The 27,942-nt window shown below is 44.8% G+C and overlaps 1 protein-coding gene across 1 annotated transcript in view; it reads left to right on the top strand.

The window, feature by feature from the left end:
• The window catches only part of BSN (bassoon presynaptic cytomatrix protein), a 239,918-nt gene that overhangs the window by 172,208 nt on the left and 39,768 nt on the right, over nt 1-27,942 (top strand). The window contains exon 3 of the mRNA XM_069095712.1: nt 727-1,911. Within this exon, the coding sequence (XP_068951813.1) occupies nt 727-1,911 (1,185 nt within the window). The remainder of the gene's footprint in view (nt 1-726; nt 1,912-27,942) is intronic.

Raw genomic sequence — 27,942 nt, 5'->3', positions numbered from 1 at the left:
CACCCCTGAGCTTAATCATGCACTAAGATCTCACAGTAGAGCAGATGGAAATAGAATGGATTTCCATTGACTAATCCAAGTGGCATCAGCTTAAATAATCCATTTCTTCAATACTTCAAAAGCATCCATGATCATCTCACCATGGATACTTCCTTCACAAACAGATTTCAACTTTTACTGGACAATCTTCATTTGATTCAATTCAACTAGCTTTTATTAAGCTATGAGACACGATGGCTGAAAATGTCATCCCCTGGTGATCATTCATCTGGGAATGAGTTTTTCTGCACTGTAAGGCTGGTCCTCAGATGACAGGTTGCTAGGCTTACTCTCGAAGCCTCCTCAGCTTAGAACAACAAGCCAAAACTTGTCTTTCTTCCTCGAGCATAACTTTAGAGAACTCAAGACCACTTCGAGCACATATTAGGGCATCAACATAGGAAGTAAGTGGAGGAAATATTCCATTGTGACTCCAGAAATCTGTTCCTTTGGGGTTAGTTGGGCAGGAAGGACACTTGAGTTAACTTTCCCAGTGGGCACTGGATTCACATCAAGGTATAAAGACTCTGTGTCATTTGTATTGTTGAATGGGACACACACAGGTGGGTTACATCCCATTGACCCCCTTATGATGTATAGCAAGCAGGTTGAAACCCACTTGCCAGACTGGTGGGGCTGGGAAGGTCATTTCTTAGGGGTGACTGTTCTGTGTTCTCTCTCTTCCAGGTGAAAGAATGGTTGTGTCTGAATTGCCAGATGCAGAGAGCTTTGGGGATGGACATGACCACTGCACCTCGTTCCAAAAGCCAGCAGCAGCTGTACTCACCTTCCCTTTCTCCTGCCCACTCTCCAGCCAAACAGCCCCAGCCCCAGCCTCAGCCTCAACCACAGCCACAGCCACAGCCACAGCCCCATCCCCCAACACAGGTACAAGGGAAGCCTGAGCCAGAGAAAATCCCTGGAACAACACAGCCTGGGATCCAACAAGGGCCTGGCGTCCGGCAGGCTGAAGTGCCCAGAAGTCCTGTGGTGCCAGGGCAGCGGGAAGCCCAGAGCCAAGGACAGGCCAGACCTGCTGTGCCTCAGGAAGCAGGAAGGGTTTCCCCTCATACCCATCCTTCTCCAGCCAAGGGAGTCACTCCAACCCCTGGGTCTGGGGCTCAAGAACAAACCCAAGAGGGACTCACTGGGAAGCTTTTTGGTTTTGGGGCTTCTCTGCTGACCCAGGCCAGTACACTTATGTCTGTCCAGCCAGAAGCCAGTCCACAGGGTCAGCCATCTCCTAGCAAAGGGCCCCCCAAGATTGTCTTCAGTGATGCCAGTAAGGAAGCAGGGCCGAAGTCATCAGGGACTGGACCTGGACCTGGACCTGGGGCTGGGGCTGCACGGGGACCTGGGCCAGCACCTGGGGCTGGAGCTGGGCCTGGACCTGGGGCTGGAGTTGGGCCTGGGGCAGGCCCTAGAGCTGGACCAGGACCTGGGGCTGGAGCTGGACCTGGGGCTGGCCCTAGAGCTGGACCAGGACCTGGGGCTGGAGCTGGACCTGGGGCTGGCCCTAGAGCTGGGCCAGGATCTGGGGCTGGGCCTCGGCCTGGGGTTGGAACTGGACCTAAAGCTGGGCCTGGGCCTGGCCCTGCTTCAGGGCCTAAGTCTGAGCCTGGATCAGGACCTGGGGCTCTTGGTCGGCCCGCGGGGGCGCCTAGTCCAAAGCAAAGTAAGGCAGAACATCAGACCACTCCCAAGGCTGTCCCCAAGCCAAAGGAAGTGCCGAAGGAAAAGGTCAAATGCCCACTGTGCCAGGCTGAACTCAACGTGGGCTCCCGGGAGCCATCCAACTACAATACATGTACCACCTGCAAGCTGCAAGTATGCAACCTGTGTGGCTTCAACCCAACTCCTCACTTGGTTGAGGTAAGGAATAAACCAGGTGCCCTAAGGGGAGCTGGCATCCTGTTTGGGCCAAGTCAGTAGGAAGCCAGGAACAGAGAGAGTCCCTGTGCTTTTCCCTATTAGATCTTTTGTCGTACTAGGTCTTCAAGGCAAGAAGAATTTAAGACTTGGGCTTGTAGCTCAGCCTCCTACCCCACTATTTTCCTAAGTGCTGAAAAACTCTGCTGAGTCACATTGAGCTTGAGGTGATGGGGTAGTTGTCAAGGAGAGGCTTGGCTTGGTGGCCGGGTAGTTGTCATACAGCATGGCTTCTGGTCTGCTTGTCAATACCCATGGCATGACCTAGCCTAGGAGATGGAGGCAGGGGGAGCAAGTCTCAGCCACAGGAAGAGGGAAGTCTCTAGTGAAGCAGCCAAGGCATTGGCTTTGTGGCGTCCTTTCCACGAGTACTGGGGATAAGCTTCTAGGGCACAGAGAGTGAGTTAAGCTCTGGGTACAACCTACAGGCAGCCCTTTCCCCAGAGGCTGATTGCTAGGACTGGGCCCAAGGAATAAGCTGGGCCAGGCTGAGATCGCCTTGGGATTGTGTCCTTAGTTCTCTCAGGCCTGGTTCTCCGATTTGGCCTAACTCAGCTGGATTTTTCCCTCTTGCCTTTCTTCTGAATATAGGTGTAAAATGAAAACTAGTATGGCCTTTGGAAGATCTTGTTATCAAAGAGAAGGAACCTTTTTCATATGTCAGCTCAGGGCAATAAATGCAGTGCTTAAGCTCAGTACATTTGCAGCGTCAGCCTGACGCTGGGCTAAATCCCTGCTGTTGGCAGGTTCCCCAGCTTGGCTTTGCAGCAGAAGAGAAGCCCTGACTGCTGAGGTTCACAGCCTCTGGACACCTGGGGAATCTGGGTAGCCAACCATAGGAAATGCTTTGGACCCAGACAGATGCTGGAGGGGCCTTGGGTCTTGGCTTGCCTGTCCTGAGCCTTCCCACTAAGAGGTTGGGGCAAGTGGATCTTGGAGGGCAGGCCCTGAGTTTAAGCTGCTCTCCTCTAGCTGAGCCCTGTGGAAGGAGAGCCAGATGGCCAAGCAGAGCTCACCTCTGAGAGTTCCTGCCTCCATTGTAAGAAAAGAGTTCAGAAGAGGGGAACGAGAACCAGGGCTGATGGGAGGTCCGGGGGGTTCTTGAGAAGCTCTGAAAGGTCAGCTCTGATGTTGGAGACTGGCTTCCTGAAGCCCAACATTTCCAGCATGTTGTAATGGAAATGGGCACTAAAACTGACACCAGTAGACTCTCTTTCATTCCTGGACTCTCCAATGTGGATGAGTCCCATATCTTCTCTGAGCCTTAGCATCTTCATCCCAAAAACTGGGCTTTGACTAGAGGGTCTTCCTTGTCCCTTCTGTCTCTAAGTGGTGTGCCCATGTGAGCAGTTATGAAGCTGCATAAATGTAGAAAGAGCCCTTGACTTGAAGTTAGGAAACCCAAGTTTGTAGTACAGCTCTGACTGGGATCTTGGGACCACGTCACATCTGAGCCTCAGTTTTCTTACCTGTGAAATGGGAACGATAATTCTTACACTACCTACCTCACCTAGTGGTTGTGACTGAGGGCTATAAGTTTAGGGGCCTGTATGGGCCAAGTTTCATGACCTTCCTAGTCTTTATAAAACTCCTCCTTTGGGGGTACCATTCTTAATTGCAGGACATCTCTTTGGAACATTATTGATGAAAATATATTTTTTAAAAAACATTCCCACTGTTCATTTCCGCCAACTGTATCCCCTTAATTCACTCTCTATCCCAGGGCAAACTCCCTGTGGCCAATTGTTGGTCTTTGTCCAAAGCAGGTGCTTTCTCCTCTACTCCTTCCAATAACAAGTCATCCTAATAGCTGGTGGAGTAGAGTAGGAGTGGGGAAGGGTGGACCCAAGAGCCATTGAGATCCTAACACCATTTTGGGGCCTCACAATTGCAGCTATGGATTTGAGTGGAACTCCCAGAATGGACCTCTGGATCCTTCCCAGCACCCCCAGGCTAGTACTAGTTCACATTTCTGTGATGATTGAGAGTTTGCAAAGCACTTCCCATAGGGTGCTAGCCCTTTGGCAGCAGTTCTGGACTCAGAGGAGGTTTCAAAGTAGAATCAGATGGGCCCGCAGGGCATAAAGCAATAGGACTTGTATTATGACACACACTAACTCCCCCTAAGGAAAAACTCATGGCCTAAAATATGCCCCCCCATCTCTTGCCCCCTGCCCAAGAAGGAGTATGGGAGAGCAGGGGAGGAAGGGGGTCATCGATGGCTGCCCTCAGCATCTCCATCACTCCTAGTCTCTGTGGGATTCCCAGGTCACAATCATCTTCTCACAGGGTAGCTCATTATGACAGTGGAGGGGATGGGTCTTACAGGAAAGGGGCAGGTTCTCAATAGGGCCTTTCTTATTGGAGTTCCATCCCTGGCAAACACTTGATATTGTTCAAGATGGGGCTGTTTAGAAAAAGGCATGATCACCCCTACAGCTCCTTCCCCTTTCTCTGCAGTTGCACAATGCACTCCGTTCACAAAAGCACCAGCATAAGATTTAGGGACCTTAAAAATTAAGTCCAGCCCTTTCAGTTTACATATAGGGAAACTGAGGCTCAGAAAGTAAAGAGATGTATACCCAAGGTCACAAAGTAACTGGCAGAGTCAGAATTCAAACCCAGGTCTTTTGACCCCAAATTCTGTGTTCTTTCCATTAGACCACTGCCTACCCTGGTACCAGAAAAGGCTTCCTGGAGAGAATTACTAAAGATATGGCATAGCCAGAGAGCAGAATCCTGGCAAGGAAAAGCTTCCCCTTGGAAGCTGGAGTTAGGACAGGTTGTCTCTGATTACAACTTTCTCTGCCAGTTCAATTTGGCAGGTATTAAGAGCCAACTAAAAAGTACACTGTCCTTTGCTAGGCCCTGGGGATGCCCCCCCCCCAAAAAAAAACAAAGAGCCTCTGCCCTCAAAAGGCTTATATTCTACTGGAAAGAAACAGCGCCCTTCCCTCTCTGAAAACACCATCCCATTGGCATTGACCTTGGCTTTTCTGGCCAAGATAGCTAGGTAGTATGGTGGACAGAGCATTGGGTCTAGAGTCAAGAAGACCTGAGTTCAAATCTAACCTCAGAAACTTATTAGCTGTGTGATCCTGGGCTAATTACTCAACCTCTATTTGCCTCAGTTTCTCCATCTTCAAAATGGGGGCAATAATAGCACCTACTTCCCAGGGTTTTTGTGATGATTGAATGAGAAAATTAACTGTAAAGTGCTTATATAAATATCAGCTGTTCTTATTATCTGACAGGTGTAGGAAAGTAGGAGGAACAGGAAAAGGGTCCAGTAGCAGGCTCCGAGCTGATGTGCTGCCCCTCCCTCCTCAGATCCCTTCAGCCCTTGGGCCTTGCTCCACCATTTCTTCCACCATCAAAAATGCAATGATTTTTACTGTCATTATTATATTAGCTTACATTTCTGTTGTACTTTCAAATTGTTTTTACCCTTAGCACAGTGCCTGGAACGTTGTAAGAGCTTAATAAAATACTTGTTGACTGACTGACTGAGTCATAGGGTTTGAACTTGGAGGGAGCTTTAGAGACCATCACATCCAAGACCCTTATTTTACAGAGGAAGAACTGAGACTCAGATTGGTTAAGGAACTTTCCCAGGGACACACAGCTAAGCAAGTGGTACGGTAGAGATTTGAACCCTGGACAGCTCCAGATCCAGGGCTCTTTCCATTGCTGCTTCTCAATTCATTTCACTTCATTTCATAAAATCATACAGCTTAAAGAATTATAGGACATAGAATGCTAGTAACATGATAACTTTCCTCCTTTTTTTTTATACTTTCTTTATGCTGTTTATTTTTACACCACTCATTTCCTGCTGTACTCCCCTTTACCCTTCAGAACTCTCTCTTCTAACAAAAAAACAGTTAAGTAAAAGGGGGACAATGACTGATGTATGCAACATTCCACACCCTTTGTTCCCCACCTCTAAGGAAGACGTGTTTCTTCAACCATTTGCCTAGACCCAAAAAAAAAAAATCATACATTTTAACACTGACTTGGAACATGGTTCCACTCATTTTGCAGGAATGTTCCATTCACTCCAACTTACTTCAACAACACTTAGTGCCTACTAAATTGCAAAGATCCAAATCCCAGCCTCCCCTATAGTTAGAACCCTTAGGTGTCTGGGCCAAAGGCCCTGCTTCCAGGTGCAGACAGGGGTGGGACTCTGGCGGCCCAGCCTGCCAGACTCAGTGATGAACTCAGTGAGACTGGTGCCTTGAGACAGAGCCCTGGGGCCTAGCCAGCAGCTGAGGTGGCTACAGGAGTCTCCAGGAGCTGCTGATCAGGTTAGAACCTGGAGATCCCCTTAGCTTGCTTAGAACGGGCCCTCTCCACCTGGCCTCAGCTCACAGTCTAGGCCAAGACCTCATCTGCACCCCTAGTTAGCCAGATGGCCAGTCAGCCCCTTGGGAACAGGCAGGGTTTAGAAAGCCTCGTTTGCTCCAGGTGAGTAAATACTCCTGACAGCTCCTCCCTGGTGACCCCTGGACAAAGCCTGAGGAACTGCTGATTTAGTCCAAGCAGAGATTTTTCAAACACTTGCAAACTATTCCTGTCCTGGGTCGTTATTTTTGGTCTCTTATTAACTGCTTGGCTCGGACATTCGGTGTCTTGGCTGTCTGCCCCATCCTGCTCCACCAGGGGTTAGTGTTATTCAGGGGCTTCCCTTTACCCCCCGAGAGATGTCCCACTGCCCTGTTGGGTCCCACCCCTCTCCTGCTGAAATGGTATCTTGGCTAAGTTCTTCTTCCCTTTGTGGTCTGATACTCCCTTTGGGAACTGGTTTATTACTGGCAGAGCTTAGGCAAGATGCAGCCAGGATCCAAACCCAGGGCCTATCCTGGGAGGGAAAACGATGCCTTCGCTCTCCAGGGACCTCAGCTGGCCTTAGTTTTGCTCTTTGGGCTCAAGGACTGTCCTAGTGCCTGTCAACCTGGACCTAATCCTCCAAAAGCACTAAGCTGCCACCTCTAGTGACTGATGGGGCAAATGAAACCTTCCCAGACAATGGGACACTGCTTTAGTGAAGGCAGATGGAGGTGGGAGGGTGGAGGGGGAGCTGAATCTGGCTCCGCTGAGACAATCCAGATGATGCCCAGCTCAGTTTGCTCATCTGTAAAATGAGCGGGTGGGACCGGAGCGAGGCTTCTTAACCATTTCTGTGTCATGGACTCTGCTGGCAGTCCGGTAAAGCCTGTGTACCCTTTCTCAGGATTATGTTTTGTTGCTTACATTCCTGCTTTGAGGAAATGCTAAATCTCATTTGGAGCTTAGGGAGAATAAAGGTGTGATTTTTTTTTTCCTATCCAAGTTCACAGATCTCTGAAATCTATCCAAGGGGCTCGTGGCCTCAAGGCTAAGAATCTCTAGACTCAGAGCAGCTAGGTGGTGCAGTAAATAGAGCATTGGCCTTGAAGTCAGGAGAACTTGAGTTATAATCCAGCCACAGACACCTGACACTTACTAGTTTTGTGACCTTGGGCAAGTCACTTAACCCCAATTGCCTTGCCTTCCCCCTTAAAAAAAAAGAATCTCTGGACTTGTAAATAAATAAATGAAATGGGGCAGCACAGTGAATAGAGTACCAGCCCTGGAGTCAGGAGGACCTGAGTTCAAATTCAGCCTCAGATACTTAACACTAGCTGTGTGACCTTGGGTAAGTCACTTAACCCCAATTGCCCTGCCTTCCCCCCTCCAAAAAGCAAAAAAAAAATATATATATATATGGACTGGATAACCTTTAAGGTTCCTTCTAATTAAAATCCTTTTGTTCTTTTCAAGGCCTCTGATACTGTTATGTTTCCCTATGTTCTTCATAGTACCCGATGGCACACAGAGTGTATTCAGTCAGTCTACAGTCATCATGCATCTATCAAGTAGCTACTGTTAAGCCAGGCCCTATGCTAGGCACTGAGGATGCAAAGACAGAATGAAACAGTCTCTACTCTCAAGGAGCTTGCACCCAAATGGAAGAGACAAGTACATATGGAAGTACTGAAGAACAAATATAAGAAAAGAAAGACAAATGCAGACCAGTTTGGGAAAGATGGTATTTGTGGTTGTACTTCTCACAGAAGATGGTGCCTGAGATACACCTTGAGGGGAGAGAGTCTATCAGTCAGTCTGTCCATCAATCAAGAAGCATTTATTCACCTCTGGCTGTGTGTTGGGCACTGTACTGAGCACTGGGAAAAGTAATCCCTGCCCTCAGGGAGCTTGCATTCTAATGGGGGAGAAAGTGTGTAAATTACTAAGCACCTACAAGATCCAGGCAGAGTATCCAGGAGGTCATCTCAAGCAGCTGGAGGCAGAGATGAGGAGGGAGTGCATTCCAGGCCCTGAGGATAACCAGTGCAAAGTCACCAAGTCAGGGGGTAGATCGTCCTCTGTGAGGAACAGAGAGGCTAGTGTGGCTGGCTTGCCAAAAGAGGAATAATGTATACAAGAATAGAGATATGGTGGGGCCAGGTTTCAAAAGCTAAACCGGGTTATATTTTATCTTAGAAGCAAAGGAAGCCACTGAAGTTTATTGAGCCGAGGTATAGCTAGATGGTTAGATAGGTGCTTAAAGAAAATCATTTTTGTAGCAAAGTGGACTGGAGTGGGGAGAGGTCTGAGGAAGGGAGATCAGTTCAGAGGCTGTTGCAGTAGTCGAAGCCAGAAGTGAGGAGGGACTGGAGATAGACGCAGATTGGGATAGACGCAGGAGATGGTGGTAATGATATGATTCAGCATCTTCTGTCTCCACACGAATTCCCTCTTCAGAGCCTCACACTGCATACCACTGCCCTAGGATATAGATAGCAGTATGAAAATGTTGACTAATATTGATATTTTTGTCTTATCTCTCTTTGTTGGACCGTTGATCGGCACTAGCTTGGTCTGCTGGGATGACCACCTTAGGCCTAAGGCAGCAGCTGTTTGTGGTTAGGCTAGGAAGCTTTGTGTAAGGGCCACAGGGAGTGGAAAAAGATGTCTGTTATTGGTGATGGCAGCTCGTACTGCTGCTGCTGCTCCTGCTAATGGTGGTAGTGATGAGGATGAGGGTAGTGAGGACGCATGGAGATGATGGTGATGGTGATGATGATAAGGAGGAGGAGGTGAGGGGAGATTGGGGGGTGGGGAGCCTGAAGCATGGTGGCTTTGGTTATTGTACACCCACCTCAGGCTCCACATCTTATTTTTTAAATGAAATCTTTAACTACACTTAAACCAGTCCTGGGAGCTCCCATAAGTAAAGCATACCAATTTGTATTCTGCTGTACAGTTTCACTTCCTTCCTTGTGACCTACTTTATATCTTCTTAGTTGTTCCTGATTTCCCTGGCAAGTATCCAAGACACCTGTCCCAGGCTTAGGAAAGAGGCACTAATTTTTTTAGTTCTGCCTGAAGTTTTAAGTTTGACTTTAAATAGCTCTCTCTCTCCCTCACTCTTTCCCTCTCAGTCTCTCTCTCATCCCCCTTTCTCTCTCTCTCTCTTTCTTCCTCTTTCTCTATCTCCATCTCTCTCCCTCCCTTCTTCTTTCTTTCCTCTCCCTTTCTCTTTCCATATCTCTGTCTCTGTCTCCCTCCTCCCCCTATCTTTCTCTCCATCATTCCTTTTGTCTATAAGTCTCTGTCTCATTGGCATGCCAACCTAAATTCCTGGGGTAGTGTAGGTGGGGGGAAGTAAACAAAAGAAATAAAAGTTCGAGCTCCATTCTCAGGAACAGCACAGGCATGTTGGAGGAAGCCTAAGAATGCTTACAAATCAGTAAATGTCAATGATATAAATGGCCCCAGTTCTAGTTTCTGTTTGCTGAGAACCATAGGGTTGGAGTGATTGGAGGTAGGGATGAGGGGGCGATTCATCAAGGAGGGAATTCTTGGTCTCAGTACTTTTCCAGGCTTCCTCATCCAAGATTAGGAGTGGATGCCCTGCTCCTTTCTCCTTTCCCACCAACCCCCACCAAGAATTTCTCTTTCATACCTGCCCAGGCCTGGAACTCTTTTGGGCCTTCTTCTTACTGGCTCTCAGCCCTAGACCTTGTAAGCTACCTCAAAGTCTGAATTGTGTCGTCTTTGTTGTGCCACAGGACCTAACAGAAAAACTGTAGGGGCAGAAGGCTCCATTTTGTTCTCCTGCTTTGGCCACATTGACTGAGAGCAGTCTGCTTTGCAATGAGTGAGAATCATGTGACCCAATGATTTATTAGGAGAAGAGGAACATGTCCCCAAATCAATGGATGTCTCTTTTCTTGTTCCTGGGTGTCTGGTTCCTAGTTGCTTTGGATAATAGCATACTTTATTGTGACCTCATCAACGCAGGCCATACTGATAGAGATAGCAAACTATCAGCTATCCCTCCTGCTGTGTGCCTCTTCTCCATATCCTTCTATAGAGTCACGTAAGGGGGTCCACCCATAGAGCTAGAGGCCTTCTTTGAAATCTCTTGACGTTACAAATGAAACACATAGAATGTCCCTTTCTCCCCTTCAACTAATTGAACAATCCATCTTTTTCTCAAAATTTTAAAATCTCAGGGTCAGAACATACCTCAGGAGCCATTTTGTTCAATCCATATCCAAAGGACAAGCTCCTTACTACTGACTAGTAGTTTGACTTCATGGGAACATGCCCTGCCTCCTTTGGGGAAATACTACTACCTCTTTCAGTCCTTCTCTTGATTTTTTTCCCTCCCTACCACAACTTAGAATAAATTCTAACCTTTCTAGCCCTCCTAGGGGTTTTCTGGGACCCAAACCATCCCAAAAAAGAAAAGCCTATAAAAATCCCCTGTGATCTGGGGAGAATTTGATCACACATTTCTTGGATGACACACTTTAAACCATTTTTCCTGCATAGTTCTTCATTTATAATGTGTTACAGCCTACTCATACCCACTGTGAGCTTGTCATTGCCCTTTGGGGATCTTCGTCTTCAGTTCTTCAGGGAGCATAGTATCCCATAGTCTGCAGTCACATCGCATCACCAGATGAATCTTGGGATTTTAAAATGGGCATTATTTCGAGAACTTTGAGATAGTTGAAAGAACTTTGCGGTTTTCTAGTGGCAATCTAATCTGTTCTCCTACTCCTATTCAATTCTAGCTCACTGTCCTTTTGGAGTTTCTGCCTGAGATGTGTATGTCATTGAATAATCTCAATGGGTTATTCATACAACTTTAAATCATGATCTAACAATAAGCATTCTTCATCTATATGGTTTTTCCTCTTTGGATAGTGAGACCAAACACTTTGGAGTGATTGTTTAGGAGTCTCATTTAGAAGGCTTTACAGGGTCTGGGGCTTGATACAATTAGGAGAAACATCAAACAGAAGCATCTGGACAATCTATCTGTCCACAGAGAATCCCTTCTAAATGCTCTGTAAGTTGGTTCTTTTCCATGACGGTGGCAACCCTCATCTCTGATGAGCATGTTATTGTTGTTCAGTCATTTCAGTCATATGTGGCTCTTTGTGACCCCATTTGGGGTTTTCTTAGCAAAGATACTGGAGGGGTTTGCCATTACCTTCTCCCCCAGGAAGCACAGGGCTCCAGTTTTTTGCCTCTGTTGATGTCAATGATCATGGTGTTGTACAAAAAGGTTATTTCTATTGTGTCTTTCAAAGAATCTTATAAGATTTCAACATGTTCTTGGGAAATACCTTGCCTTTGAGGCAGTATTTTGCCTTGCCAAATAAAGTGCTTTTTAAAATAGCCAACAAGCAATAAGTGCAGTGGAATTGCATATCCTCTATACCTTTCAGTCCATTTTGTGATAGTAAAGATGTGATCTCCTATGGAATACTGAGTATGAAAGTCTGCCTGCTTCCTTCTAATACCTTAATCAAGGGTGTCTTTGCTGCATGCCAAATATACTTATTAAAAATTCTAAATAAATAGGAAGGTAGGCATACAGATTATAGTTATAGATGTTCCCTTAGTCACCTTTTATTTGTAATAAAGTCCAAAAATGGCTCCACAGCTTTGCCATCTTCCCCTCCTTCAGATACCTTGAGAATCTAACCTTCAGTGTCCTTTAAAGTGTGTTGCTTCAAGAATGAAACTCCTCCATGTATACTTGGTCAGGTCCAGCTGCTTTTCCCATCTGTTTCCTTTAATATCCTTTCTGCTTCCGCTAGAAACACATCTAGAATCTAAACTTGACTGTTCCACTGTCCTTTGGAGTGAAAAGAGTGTGTTATGAAAATTTTGCAGATCTTTTCCACATTTCTGCTATTTGTTATCTTCCTCTAACTTTTATTCTTTTTGGAGGGGGGAAGGCAGGGCATTTGGGGTTAAGTGACTTGCCCAAGGTCCCACACCTAGTATGTGTTAAGTATCTGAGGCCCTATTTGAACTCTTTGTCCTCCTGACTCCTGACACCTCCTGGTGTACCACCTTTCACTGCATTCACTACATCACCTAGCTGCCCCTCACTTTCATTCTTTTTTTTTCTAAAGCAATTGGGGTTAAGTAACTTGCTCAAGGTCACATGGCCAGGTGTTTCTGGGTGGGTGCTGTGTCTGAGCCTGGGATTTGATCCCCAGGTCATCCCAACACTGGGGCTGGTGCTCTTTTCACTGTGCTACCTGGCCGCCCCCACTTTAATTCTTAAAGGCCTTCAGATGTATATTTGGTCATCTCTTACCAAGTTTTCTTTAAACTTATTTCCCTCACCAATGCTCTTCACTATTTTAAGTAGATACTGCTCATAATCTTCTACCATCCTTGTCTATAAAAATCTTACAAATAAGTTTATATTCTAAACCAGTGTGACCTTTGTCCACCATATCTTTTCAATTGGTAAGTAGGTCAACTATTTATTTGCTGACTGAGGTGAGTTTCAGGCTCTTTTTTCTCATTGTTAGGGATATAGTTTCATATAAACTAAACTTCACTATGAAGTTGTTGTAATTAGTGTTGTCTTTTCCTCCATCCATTTCCTATTTTTCAGTGTCACTTTTTAAAAATTGGTCAAGCTAGAGTGATTTTAATTGCATGCCATAACTTTATCTTATTTTTTTTATTCTTATACCATTGTTTTAATTTTGATCTCTGCTCTCAATGAGTTGGTGGTCTGACTGAAGACAGTTGATTCATGAATGTCTTCTACATCAGCAATGAGTCATTTCCTGTCCATTAAAATATAATCAGTTTTATTCTTTTTTTGTGATGTTATTTGGTGCTTACTGTGTCTTTCACCTTCAGATTCTTTTCTTGGAATATTTGTGATGTATATAGCCTGGAAGTCTTTGACCACTTTTATTACTTACTCCTGAGACATATTTTCCAACAGTTTTTTTCATTGACCTCACCTATGCCCATTTTTGCATCAAAGTCACCAAGAAGCATCCATTGATTTAATTAAGAGGGTGTCATCCAATATTTTATAGTATTTCTTTAACCTCTTCATCTTCTGCAACAGATGCTGGCCCATAAGCTACAATTGCTTTCATGATGGTAATTTGCAATTGCTTTTTTTTTTTTGCAAATGCTAATTATAACCACCTCAACAGGAAATGACCAGATGTTTCATGAAATTGTTTTTGTAAAGACAGTAACTTATGTGTTTTTTCTAATCTTTCCCCTGTACCTGCTCCTTCTGATTTCATTACGGTAACATTTCTCTCCATGATACCACCATTTACCTAATATCCAGTGTTCAAAATCTTGATTTTTCTCAGGGATTCATCCTTTCTCTCTTCCCCCTTCTCTCATATCATTGCCAGATTCTATCTCTATTCTATTTCTGAAGTTGTTCCCTGTTCTCTCCCCCCACTGTCATTATCCTAGGATAGGCATTCACTTATACTAGGTAGCAATGGCCTCCTCATAAGTTTTCTCATCTTCACTCTCTGCCCCATTCATTCTGACCTTAATAACATTATTAGAGAATCTTTCTTCTCCAAAGATCTGGTCATGTCATTATTCTCCTTGGAAATGTTCAGTAGCTACCTTCCAGTTACCTACTGAGTAACATATAAGCTCCTTCAATCAACTAACCAGTATCAAAAAATCAATCAAGAAACATTTATTAAATGTCTGCTATGTGCCAGGCACTTTGCTAAACACTGGGGCTACAATAAAGAAGCAGAAGACATTCCTTGCCCTAAAGGAGCTCACAATTTAATGGTCCTTCACCCGGCATTCAATCACTTTTTTACTGCCTTTTCAGTCTCATTCTATATCACTGCCATTCACACACTTTATACTCCAAGCAAAGTGGATGACAACACAAACTCTGTACTTCCATGCTTTTTCTCTGCTTGTTCTCTAACCCTAGAATGCCCTTTCTGACACTCTTGGCCTTTTTCCTTCTTATTCTTTAAAGCCCAATTCAAATGCAAAGTCCTTCACCAAGATTTCCCTGATCTTCCCCAGCACTTAGTACAGTGCCTGCCACATGACAGGTGTTTAATAAATGTTTATTGATTGATCTCTCCCCAGCTACTCCTGCCCCAGTCCAATGCTGACAATGACCTTCCATCTTGAAACTCAAAAGAGCTTTCTATTTGCATCTCTCTAATGCACATATATAATATATATTATAGTGATTTGTGTATATGTCTTATCCTCCTAATGAACTTCAAGTCCCATGGAGGCAGAGGCTCCCTCTTATATCTCCCTGCACCTAGCACAATGCTTTGTACACAGTAATTTTGTGGAGTTGAGTAATGAATGAGCAAATATTTCTGCAAAAGAGAAACAGACTTTGATGTACTAATCTGGAGAGTGGCCCTCCCCATTCCTTGGTCTGTGCCAGGAAGCAACTTTCTTGGCCATCAGTTAAAATTCTTCTGGGCTTCTCTGGACCACATTTATCACCCCCCAAAAATAGTTTTTTCCTGGCTTCCTCGACAATCAGTCTCCACCTCAGAAGGGATGGTTAAATTGAATTTCCTTTCCCTTGTCAAAACCTCCTCTTTTTGAAAAATATAAACATAGAGCTCTTCAGTGAGTCATTTCATAATTAAGAGTTGTTGCTTCCAAATTCACTACCTTGTTTATTTTTGAAGGATAATAATACACTCAAGCTTAATTTTTAATTTGCTTTCTATCCAAAATAAAGAATTTGCAAGAAAAGTGGTGGGCCTGGGATTAGCTGAGTTGGGTTTCCAATTTCCTCTTTTTTTAACCTTACAAAAGTTCAAGTAACATTCCCTGTAAGCTCAGGGTCTGAGGAGAGCCCTGATTACTGGTATATTAATCATAGCTTCCATTAATATTACTCACAACAGCCTTGTGAGGTAGGTAAAGTGTGTTTTAATATCCCTGTTTTATAGATGAGGTAATTGAGCCCCCAAAAGGTTACACAGCTACTTAGTGGTATTTGGACTCTCTGGTTCCAAGTTCATTGTTGTTATTTTTCTACTCCATCCCAGAAGGCCTCGCCTAGGAGAAGTCAGACACTCCTTGTCCCCAGGACAAGTGAGTGAGCACTTCTAAGGTGAAGTGAGCACTGACTAATTCCAAGCAAGTAAAAGCAGAGGATTTGACTCCTCCTAGAGCCTTGAGACCTCCAAAGCATTCCGCTCCAGCTGGGATCTTTTCTGACAAAAAAACCTCACCTGGCACTGGTCCCCTCTGACACTAGGGATTATGAAAGCAGAGGCAAGAAGGCACCTAGTGTGGAGAATTTTCACTCTTGACATCTGAGGATGATGATCCCAAGGCAGAGGTCTTCACAGCCCCTCACCATCCCTAACAAGCACATGGTCTGGAAAAGGCCCAGGGTGTGGAAGGGTCAAAGGAAAATGCAGGTGCCCCTGAACAAAGAGGACTAGAGATTGGCTGCTGCCCATTATCTAGATACCTGGAATTCCCAATTTGGAAGTTGGCCAATAATAATGGAAAAATGTTTGTCCCAAGTGGCCATTCTGCCATCCTCCTTGGAGAGTTGATTAATAACTTCTCGTATGGTCTGGATCCTCTGACAAGTCACTTAATGTTTTAAGATCTCCACCTTCTCATCTGTAAAACTGAAGTTGGACACGGTCCCCTCTAAGGTCCCTGCCAGCTCTAAAACCCATGATTCTGTGAGCCAGTAGTGATTCCCCATCCCATCCCCCAGCAACTGGGAAGGGAGCAGTGCTGGGCTGGCTTAGACTGGATTATTTGGTATTAATAATCGAAGGGTTTGTTGAACAACTACTTCTTTGGTTGCCTTTATCAAGGAATCTTATATGTGCTTAACATATGCAGAAGGGACTTCTTATTGGAGAAGTCTTTAAAGAGAGGTTTTGCTTGACCAAGTCAATTTTTTTTTAATCACCCAACAATAAACATAGCAACGTCTTGTACTCTCTGTATCCTGTCAGTCAGTTGCATGACTATAAAGATGTGGTCTACTGGAGAAAATCATTTTTGAAAGCCTGCCTCTTTGCTTTTTATGTTTTCATCAATGAAATATGCATGTAGTTCATTCTTATAAAGATTTTATAACATAACCATATGAAGCAGTGGTTATTGATGTCTTCTGGATTTTCTTGTAGGGGCAGTAATCTCATCTGTGAATTTCCCCATTATTTTGGCATCTTCTCCCTTTCATTCATTGTAAAGCTATCCCTCAGTGATTTCAAGATCAGGTCATCTCCAGCATGAATTTCCTTTGTGTATACATTCCCCCTCTTCATCTCGAATTTCATTTCTACTTCCTTGTATAGTTCATTGGGAACTGAATAACTAGGGTCCAATTATGGTGGTTCCATTGGCCTTGATGATAAACGATCATTATAAAAACAGAAAAAGTCATCTCGCCTTCTTTCTATTTGTTGTCCTCCGAACGGTTTAGTCTGTGAGGGCTCTTGGAATCATGTGATTCTGGGGGGGTCTCATAACAAAGTTTTCATTTGATGGAAAAGCCAACACCAGGGTAGACAGATGTGTGCTCCCCATGACCCAGCCTTTCCTTTCCTTTGTTATGTGGAAGTGAGGCAGCCCTTAGGGACACGTTTGGACCCCAGATGACAATTCTTCCCTTTGAGGCCGCTAAATTGGTACAGTGGAAAGAGCTCTGGGTCTGGAGTCAGGAAGACCTGAGTTCAAATCTACCCTCAGACATGTGCTAGCTGTATGACCCTGGACAACATACTAGCAATATGATCCTGGGCAAGTCACTTAACTTCTGTCTGCTCCAGTTTTTTTCAACTGTAAAATGAGGATAATAAATAGCAACTCCCTCACTAGATTGTTGTAAGGATCAAATGAGATAACATTTGTAAAATGCTTAGCACAGCGCCTGGCACATAGTAGGCTCTTAATAAATGTTTATTCCTCCTCTCCCATTCATTTAACAAACATTTAATGAGGCCTATGCCTTTGGAATCCTGTGCTCAGTTTAGGGGGAAAATTAAATTTAGACAAAACAAAACAGTGGTCTTTGACTTCATTAGTAGGGAGATGAGTCATGTATACAGATAACTGTAATATACAATACTGCATCATAAATGCCTTTGAAAGGTGAAGGCAAGATACTCTTTGAGGTCTGAGTAAAAAAAGTTGTTACTTTTGGTGGGCATCCAGGAAACCTCCCTGTAGTAGGTGGCATTTGAGTTAGACTTCAAAGTATGGGTAGGGATTTAGTACTTACTCATCAGGCTAGTGAAGGAATGAGAACAAGGAGTCACGGAGCAAAAACTGTAAGAACTACCATTTCTTTGGCACATTTCTCTATGAGAGAAAAAGTATAAATAGTATTTACCCTCATTTTGCAGCTGAGGAAATTAAGGCCCAGGGAAATTGATTTGCTCATGGTCACTGGTCAGAATCAGGATTGAGCTCAAGTCTCCTGATGCCTTTCCACTCTGCTAAGCTGCTGAATCTCCAAAAGCCATAAGATTCATGATCAGTGAACCCCAAAGATGAAGGAGGAGGGCTCTGGAGACCCTGAGAGCTTCATCCACTCCTTCTTGCTCCCCTCATTCAGGGCTCACAGTCCAGAATCTCTGCCCTTCACCTGGAAACTGTCTCAGGTCTATCACAGTGGTACCTGGTAGCTAGAAGAGGGCTCTAGTTGAATTCCAGCATTTTCTAGATGGGGAAACTGTGGTTCAGAGAGGGTCAGGGGCCTCCCCACAGTCACACAGGTAATAAATAACAGGGCCACAATTCAAACCCAGGTCCTCAGATTCTAAACCCAGCGTTCCTCCCCTGTAGTCTAGGTGCAGTGTTTGACTGCATAGACAGACCCTCCAATCCCCACAAGAGCCGGCAAGGCTTGGATAGTGTGCGCTGAGCACAGCCCGGCACATGGAAGATGGCTCTTAATAAATGTGTGTTTAGCTGAACGGAGAACTGCTCCAACTTCTGATCTCTCCTGAGCTTCTCTGGGGTAGGGATGCGCCCATGACTGGCAACGTTGCTCCCTCTGGTGGTCCTGACTGTCACTGCAGGCCTTAAATTCTAGTTTGTTTTCTATGTTTTAGTATTTCTCCTAGGCACTGTTGGGGTGGACAGAAAAGGGGGAGACAGTACTTACATGCACGAGTCAGGAAGATCTACATAAGACAGAGGATATCCAGGAGCCCTAATGTGAGGTTCATTTGTAAGGATCCTAGGAAATCAGAAAAGTTCATGATTAGGGAAGACCCCTTGGAGGAAACATATGGAAGGATGGGCAGCTCACCAGGGTCAGCTAATGGAGGGAACGGACAGTGACCACCCACAGCTCCTTGGCCCGGGTCACCGCGATGTGGCAGAAATGGCACAGGAATCAGGAGCCCTGGATTCAAACGACTTTTGCTAGTTGTGTGGCCTCTGAGTTTGTCTCCCTCCCCACAAAACAGGAATGACTTACTTCATAGAGTTAGGGTGAGGAAAGTGTATCTCTAATGTCTCTAACACTTCCAATTCCTATGATCCTATATGCCTAAAAGCAACCTGATAGAGATGGGAGCTGCTTGGGGGGTGAGTACCTTGGGAAGGGGTATGTCTTCTTTGTAAGTCATTGCTTTGCTGTAGCTCAAAGCAGCTCAGCTGTCAGCCCTTTCTCTTGAGGGGAAAGGAGAAGAGGGTGGTATTAAAGGAAGGCTTCCCAAGATGCTGCCCAACCCCAGGTCCATGCCACTGGTGCCCTCCCCCTTTTGTCTGACCTCAGGGAACAGAGGAATCAATGCCATTACCAGTCAGGAGTGGGAAACCTTTGGTCTCAAGGCCACGTGTGGCCCTCTAGGTCCTCAAGTGTGGCCATTTGACTGAATCCAAACTTCACAGAACAAATCCCCTGTTCCTTGAAGTTTGAATTCAAGTGTGAAAGTGAAGGTCTAGGCAGGGGCATCCAGGGGGTATGTGAGCAGCCCAGTTTTCTCTGGACCAAGAACATCCCAAGAAAGGGGAATTCAGTCAGTCAGTCAATAAACATTTGTTTATTTAGGGCCTCCTATGTGCCAAGTACTACCTAAGCATTGGGGACACAAAAAAAAGTAAACGCAGGTCTTGCCTTCCCATGGGACCCCAGACTTGGAAGGGACTTCAGAAGCCTTGAGTCCCCCCAGCCAGGGCTGGGTGAGAGGAGAGAAGGGGATGGATAGGAGAGATGTTGTGAAGGTGGGACCAACAGACTGGACATGTTGGGTTAGCAAAAGTGAGCGATAACACCAGGGCTGCTGGGTTGGGGAGGGTGGAAAGGGGAGATGGTAGTGTCCTTGACACTTGTGCAGAAATCCTCCTTCTACACTGGCCCTGATGAGTGGCCATCCAGCATTTGTCTGAGCGTCTCTGGTGAGCTCATGACCTCCTCCTAGCCTGGCCCATTCTGCTGCTAGCTCTGCCCTCTGGAGCCAAGCAGAACAAAACTAATCTTAATCACTCTTCCACATGACACATGTTCAAATACTTGTGTCCCTCTGGTCCTTCTTGCCATCAAACCATGCCTCTCCTTTCTCTCTTAACCCATAAAATCAGGTGCTCGATGACTGCCTGTCAGGGGCAGCTAGGTGGCACAGTGAATAGAGCACTGGTCCTAGAGTCAGGAGGACCTGAGTTCAAATTCGGCCTCAGACACTTAACACTTACTAGCCGTGTGACCTTGGGCAAGTCACTTAACCCCAATTGCCCTGCCTTCCCCCCTCCAAAAGCAAAAAAAAAAAAATACTGTCTAACCACCTCTGCTTAAAATTCCCTCCCTCAAGGAAGCCAGCTGCTTTTTTGTGTGTCTGGGGGTGTGGGTAGGGTAGGAAGTTACATGGAGAAGGCCCCCCTATAGTTTGTTAAGCATGTAATCCTACCATGGCAAGAGTCCATTTTAAGGTCCATTAACAAAAGGAAGCTCTTGCTTCCGATTCACTTGCACTAACCCAACATATCCAGTCTGTTGGCAAGTTTTATCAGTTCTACCTTCACAACATCTTTATATGCATCCACTTCTCTCCATTCACCCAGACCCTTCTCCAAAGTAGGCCCTTGTCATCTCATTCCTGAACCATTGCCATAACCTTCTGATTGCTCTCCTTGCCCCAAGTCTCTCCCTACCCTGGTCCATCTTCCACTCAGCTGCCAGGGTGATCTTCCTAAAGTGTAGATCTCACACCCCTCCACCCCACCCCCCAACACACTCCCTCCCTTATTAAACTCCAGTAATTTCCTATTACCTCTAATATCAAATATAAAATGTTCTGCCATTTGAAGTATTTCATAATCTGACTCCTTCTAACCTTTCTAGTCTTCTTATACTTTACACACTAAAATCCAGCTCTCAGTATAGCCTACTTGGCTGGTCCTCACACACAACACTCCATCTTCCTGCTCTGTCCCTTTTACTGGATGCCCTTGTGCCTGGAATGCTTTCTCTCCCCATCTCTCTCTCCTGGCTTCCCTGGCCTCCTTCTAGACTCAGCCCCGATTCCCACCTTCTTCAGGAGGCCTTTCTGTGGTACTTCCCACCACCCCCAACTACTAGTGCCTCTGAGATCACCACCTGTTTACACTATAGATGTCTTGTATGTACATAGTTGTTTACCTGTTTTTGCCTATGTACTAGGTGCTGGGTAAACTTGGGGAACAGCCATGAGTAGGGAATGGGATGTGGATGATGATGCAGTAAAGAAAACTAGCCTCAGCCTCCTACAGGTAGAAGACCCAAGAGATAACCGTGTCACAAAAACCCAGGAAGGAGAGAAGAGAGTAGTGACCAGCAGTACCAGATGCTGCAGAGAAGTCAAGAGGGCTTGGCAATTAAAAGATCATTGGTAACCTTAGAGGGAAGAGTTTCAGCTGGGCGATGAATCTGGAAGCCAGATCACAAGGAGCTGAAAAAAATCCATGTGACAAGTGCATGTGGAGGCCATGAGAGCAGTGAGAACTTTTTCTAGTTTTGCTCTAAGAAGGAGGAGGGATCTAGGGCAATAGCTTGAGGGTATGGTGGGGTCAAGTGGGGAGCACATTTGTAGGCAGTAATGAAGGAGTCAGTATATAGGGAAAGACTGAAAGTGTGAGAGTGAGAGGGGAGGACTGGATCCCCCACTGCTAGAGATGAGAGGGGGTGGGGTCAGGGTCATCAGTGGAGCACTATCAAGAGGAAGGGCCACATATGCATAAGAGACTGAAGGCTCAGCTTCTTCATCTGCAAAATGAGGAGACTGGGTCAACCTCTAATCTCTTCTAGTTCAAAACTCAATAATCTTCCTCTTCCTCCTCCTCATCACTCGTTCTAAGAACACATCCATGTGGAATTCTGCAATAAGATGTAGTTGACCTGAGGATTAAACTAGATCATCTCAAAGACCCTAGCCAACCCAAATGTTCATAGACCACATTCCTCCCTGTGGTCCAGTAAAGGCCACCTTAAATGCCCAAACCAATCTTTTCTCTTAGAATATAACCTCTTTGAGAGCAGCTATTCTTTCTTTCCTTTTCTTCCTTCCTTCCTTCCTTCCTTCCTTCCTTTTTTCCTTCCTCCCTCCCTCCCTCCCTCTTTCCCTCCCTCCCTTCCTTCCTTCCTTTTTTTCCTCTTTTCTTCCTTCTTTTTTTCCTCTTTATCTCTGGCACTAGCATGAGCCTTTGAATATAGTAGGTACTTAACAAATGCTTACTTAGTTACATTGATGTGAATTCAGTTCAGAAAGCCTGAGCCACGGGGATGTGTCCCTTATTCCCCCACTCCTGTAAGCAAATGAACAGCTCCCTCCTGCTAACTCTCCTAATCCTGAAGGAAATCCTCTAGCCATGGAAGAAGGCCTTTCTCAGTTTTCATCCTTTTTAATCCCTCTGCAGTGGATGACACCGTTGACGGCCCCCTTCCACGGGATGTTCTCTCCTCCCTAGGTTTTCATGACATCTCCATTGCAATGTCCCATAGATAACTCAAAAGCAATTATGTCCAAAAGAGACCTTGTTATCTTGTCTCTTCCTCTTCACTTTCTATTTCTTTTGAGGGCATCACCACTCTTTAAGGTACCCAACTTTGTAACTAAGGAGTCACCTTCAGTCTTGGTCATCCCTATGCCCCATCATTTTCCAAATGTTAGACTTCACCTTCAGGTTTCTCATGCCCATTCACTTCTCTCTGCTCACACCACAGCTGTCTTGGTCCAGGACTATATCACCTCTCAGCTGAAAAGTTTCCTCTTGGGGCTTTTTACCTCAAGTCTCGAGCCCCTCCGATCTATCTTCCACAGAGCTACAAGATCGATATTTCTAAAACACAAGTCTAACCATGTCTCTCCCCTGCTCAAGAAGCTTCCGTGACTCCCCATTGCCTTCAGGATAAAACATAAATTCCTCACAGTGCAGCTCCTGCTGTCTTGCCAGGCTGATTACATGTTATTCTATTTGCTGTTCCATATATAGGGCCTTCCATCTCCTGCCTTCACGTATTTGTATCAGCTGTCCCTCATACATGGAATACTCTTCTTCCTCACCTTCCCCTAGCTCCTTCAAGGCTTAGGTCAAGGACAACCTCCTTCAAAAGTCCTTACCAGGGGCGGCACCGGCCCTGGAGTCAGGAGGACCTGAGTTCAAATCTGGCCTCAGACACCTAACACTTACTAGCCGTGTGACCTTGGGCAAGTCACTTAACCCCAACTGCCCTCCAAAAAGAAAAAGAGTCCTTACCAGATTTCCCCTGTTGTTAGTGCCCTCCCCTCCCTACCCTCCACACCTATCACAGAGTATTTATTTTGCATATATCCTATATTTACTTTTCTGTGTCCCCACCCCCATGACCAGTAGAATATAAGCTCTTTGAGGGTAGGAACAGTTTTCACTTTTGTTTCTGTATCCCCACAACCCAGCCCAGTTCTTAGTATGCCTTAGGCATTTAAGAAATCCTTATTGGTTGATTACCCAAACCTTAGCTCTAAGGGGCATCTTGAAGGCAGGGGTTAAGCTTGGGGGATAGGCCTCAATTGTTTGGAGTCAGGGTATTAGCCAGCAAATAAAGGTTTTGATCTTGGAACTACTATAAACATCTTACTTGGCTTTCGAGGCCCAGTTCCAATGTCATTTCCATGGGCTTTTTCCCTTCATTTCATAGAAACAGCTTCTGATACGAAGCATCTCCTTCATTCCTTGCTCTGCCAAAGACTGGAGGAATTTTAAAAAATGAAACCAACTTTTCCTGAATCCTCTTTTGTTGATTACACTGGGAACCTATCCAAATCCATTTCCTCCTAGGTTATTTTCATTCATTCATTCAACAAATATTTCTTCTGCCTTCCCTGGAGCTGACAGCATGATGAAGTGGAGAGAAGAATGGATTTGGAGTCAGAAGATGGAATGTTTATAGTAGGTGGGAGCTGGAAAGAGCCTTAGAGATCACCTAGTCCAACTACCTGCCTCATTTTTACAGACCTAGAGAAAGGGGAAGGATTTGGCCAAAGTCACAGAGAGTATTAATGAAGGAGCTAGGGCTCAAACCACACTTTCGGGCTCTAAGGCTGATGGCCGCTCTCCTACAGCCCACTTCTCAGGCTTGAAATCTAGGGGCTGTTGATAGAGGAATGGGGCGGGGGGAAGCCCAGATTTAGGAGCAAGAGTCTCCGGGTCAGAACTAGGTCCTCCCACTCACTGAGGCCTGCTGAGGACTAAGTCAGGGCAGGAAGAAGTTTCCTTGGTATGTGATTTGTATAAGTTTCCTGACCCCTAGTGAATTGAATCCATTATGAAGAAATACTAGATACTTTATCTTGGCTTCCTTCTTAAGAGCAGAAAAATACAATTAGAAAGTGTAACAGAAAGAGCAGAAGAATTGAAGGCAAGGACCTGCATGAATACCATCCCTGTTGCTTACTTGGTGACCTTGGGCGAGTCATTCCTGTTCTGTGCCTCTCATTAGTTTAAAAAAAAAATAGGGGGAGGGGGGCAGCTAGGTGCAGTGAATAGAGCACTGGCCCTGGAGTCAGGAGGACCTGAGTTCAAATATGGCTTCAGACACTTAACACTTAACTAGCCATGTGACTTTGGGCAAGTCACTTAACCCCAGTTGCCCTCCAAAAAGCAAAAACAAAAAAAAAAAATTGGGGAGTTGGACAAGGTCAAAGGTTCTTAACTTGGGGACTGTCAACTTGTTTTAAAAAATATATATTGATAACTATGTTCCAATATAATTGCTTTCCTTTGTAATCCTATGCATTTTATTTTATGCATTTAAAAACAATATCACGAGAAAGGCTATCCATCCATAGCCTTCTCCAGAGAACCCAAGGGGTCCATAAAAGGTTGAGAGCCCCTGGGCTAAATTATCTGTAAGATCCCTTTCTGTTCCAAATCCTGTAATCCTATGACTTGAGACTTTCCCCAAAATGCCACATAATCTCTGGTTTGGAATCTGGTTCTGCCACTTCCTGAGGAACCTCTGGTGGGATCTCAGTTTCTCCTGTGACTTAAAGGTACAGAATCTACAGAGAGGAGGGTTGGATCCCGAAAGTACTAAAGGGAGGAGGGTCTGCCTGGGAAATGAGCAGTATCAGTGAATTGAGGTGACCTTACTTAGCTGAAAAGGAGAGAAAACCTCTGCAAAACTCAGAGGAAGCATGATGATAATAATAATAAAATTCTATAACATTTTAAGGTTTAAGGACTTTCCTCCCCCAAACCCTGAAAAGCAGGTGGTATGAGAGTTATTATCCCTATCTGACAGAGGAGGAAAAAAGCAAAGAGAAGTGAAATTAGTTTGCCAAGGTCACATTGTTAGCCAGTGTCAGATTTACAATCTGAGAGGCATCCCCACAACCTCACTCTCTCTCACCTCCCATATCTAGTTATTTACTGACTTCTTACCATTCCTTCCTCCAATAAACATCTCTTACATCCATCCTCTTCTCTCCACTCATACTGCTAGACTCTAGTTCATCATCTTTCATCTGGATTTTTGCAATAATCTCCTAATTCAGGAGGTCTGAAGTGAGTTGAGTGTGTGTGTCTAAGACCCTGCTGTCAGTCTGACCAAGCCTATGGATCCCTTCTCAGAATAACGTTTTAAAATGCATAAAATAAAAGGAATAGGATTACCAAGGAAACCAAATACATTAAAATACAATTATTAAAATGATTTTCAAAACATCTCATAGATTCCAGGTTAAGAATCCTTGTTCTAATTAGTCTCCCCTGTACTACACACACTTCTCTGCAATCCTTTTCATGCCCAGCTTTCCAAATGACTTTCTAAAATGAAGTTCTGAACATGTCACGATCCTGCCTCTGAGACAGACACAAACTCCTGTTCCGATGGCATTTAAGGCCCTTCACATGGGGCTAACCTCCCCAGACTTCCTTCACATTATTTCCCTTCATTGATTGATTCCTCTACGTTTCTGCCATCTTCCCCTTACCACTACCTCTTAGAAGCCTTTTCCTCCTTAAAGACATAACTTAGGTGCCACCACCTCTGGAAAGCTTTCTCTAAAGCCTTTTCTTCTCAGTGCTTTACCTTTCCTAAAATTATCTTGCTTTTGTTGTTGTCATTCAGTTATGTCTGACTCATTGGGATTCCATTTTGGGATTTTCTTGGCAAAGATACTGCAATGGTTTGCCCTTTCCTTCTCTGGCTCATTTCACAGATCCTCGTCTGTGAAACTGAGGCAAGCACAGGAAAGTGACTTGCCCAGGGTCATACAGCTAGTAAATATCTAAGACCAGATTTGAACTCATGGAGATGAGTCTTCCTGATTCCAAGCCTGATTCTTGCACGTCAATGCACCATCTTGCTTTTTTACTTACCTGTTTATGTATTGTACTGTTCAGTTAGCATAAGCGTCTTCAAGGCAGGTACCTTTTTTCATTTTTGTCTTCATATTCTCAATGCTTAGAACAGCATCTTGCACATTGTTAGACCTTTAATAAGTGGTTGTTGAATTGAATCTCATCTAACAAATACCCAATGTATCTTTTTATCTTTTCTGTAACATCCCTAATGATGATCCATCCCACCTCTGCTTGGAGGCAGCAGGAAGGAGTGGAGAGAACATTGGACACTGGGTTCAAATCTCACCTCAGACACTTACCAGTTACATGATGCTGGGCAAGTCCCTTAACCTCTTAGTGCCTCGGTTTCCTCATCTGTAAAATGAGGTTAGGTCTGCAGGCCGCTAAGATCCTTTCCTACTCTAAATCTCTTATCCTATGACCTCTAGTCCTGAGGAACTCCCTTCTTCCTCATACAGTCCTTTGTACTTCAGGAGGAAGTTTTTCCTCATATCCAGATGAAATCTTCCTGTCTGTAACAACCACCCCTTTCTCCTAGATCTGTACTCTCTTGCCAAGCAAAACATTCATGATCCCTCCTTAACTTGGGAGTCCTTTATACCCTTGAAAGCATCAGTCATGTTCTCTGGAGAAATCTTCTCTTCTCCAGGCTAAACACCCCATTTCCTCCAAATGATCTTCACATGGCCTAGTTTTGAAACCTCTTCCCATCTCCTTTCAAATGGCCAGGAAAAGACTGAAGGGAAGAAGAAGGTAATGTCCAGCAAGGTTGGGGTCTCTGCAGTCCTTTCAGGGTCCAGAGACAGTCTCCTTGCTGCAGGCCTGAGGTCTGTGATTCTGTTTTCTAGGAATTTCCATTCAAATCAACAAAGACGTATTTGTCATTTTCTATGTTCAGAATGCTGTAGCCAAGAGATGAACATGCAAAAAAAGGATATAATCCCTACCTTCGAAGGTCTTGTAATCTAAGAGGAGACTTAGTACAATGTAAGGAAAACCAGACATAGGAGCAAAGGAGAGGTTCCTTTAAAGGGCTATTGGGAATTTGAGGAGGAAGGAAGGAATTCAGGAAAGTATTCATGAAGGAGCTGGGCCTTAAAAAAAGAACAGGATTCCAATAGTTAGAGCGTTGGTTCTAGGTATGGGGGAATAGGAACCTGTGGCCTTAAGGCCACATGTGGCCCTCTAGGTTCTCAAGTGCAGTCCTTTGACTGAATCCAAACTTCACAGAACAAATCCCCTCAATAATTATTATTATATATAATATGTATATAATAATAAAAGGATTTATTCTGTAAAACTTGGACTTGGTCAGAAGACTGTGCCCAAGGACCTAGAAGGCCACAGGTTCCCCATCTCTGAGACTCTACATGAATGAAGAGAGACAGGGCACAGAAGGATGTAGGATTGTAGTTTAGGGCTAGGAGGATCATAATTTTGGAGTTAGAAGAGAACTTACCGTTTATCTAATCCTGTGCCCTCCATGGTCCAGATGAGGAAACTGAGGCTACATGACTTACCTAAGGTCCCACATCCTCTAAGTGCATTATCTACTCCACCACACTTCTCAAGTAATCATAGAATTACTCTTGATTGGGTGGTTTGATTTCATCAGAGAAATATTGAAATATTGTGAGAGAAGGCTGGAATTGTAAGGGAGTCCGGTTATAAAGAGATGTGAATGCCAGACTAAGGAGTTTGTATTTTATCCTATGTATTTTTGTTTGTTTTTGTTTTTGCTTTTTTGGAGGGGGGAGGGTCAGGGCAATTGGGGTTAAGTGACTGGCCCAAGCTCACATGGCTAGTAAGTGTTAAGTGTCTGAGGCT

Source organism: Petaurus breviceps, unplaced genomic scaffold, assembly GCF_028583685.1.
Source record: "Petaurus breviceps papuanus isolate PSGF00001 unplaced genomic scaffold, PetGlider_PUasm1.0 227, whole genome shotgun sequence".
Classification (NCBI taxonomy): Eukaryota; Metazoa; Chordata; class Mammalia; order Diprotodontia; family Petauridae; genus Petaurus; species Petaurus breviceps.
Note: the sequence above shows the minus strand (reverse complement) of the source record. Positions and strands in the feature narration are given on the sequence as shown.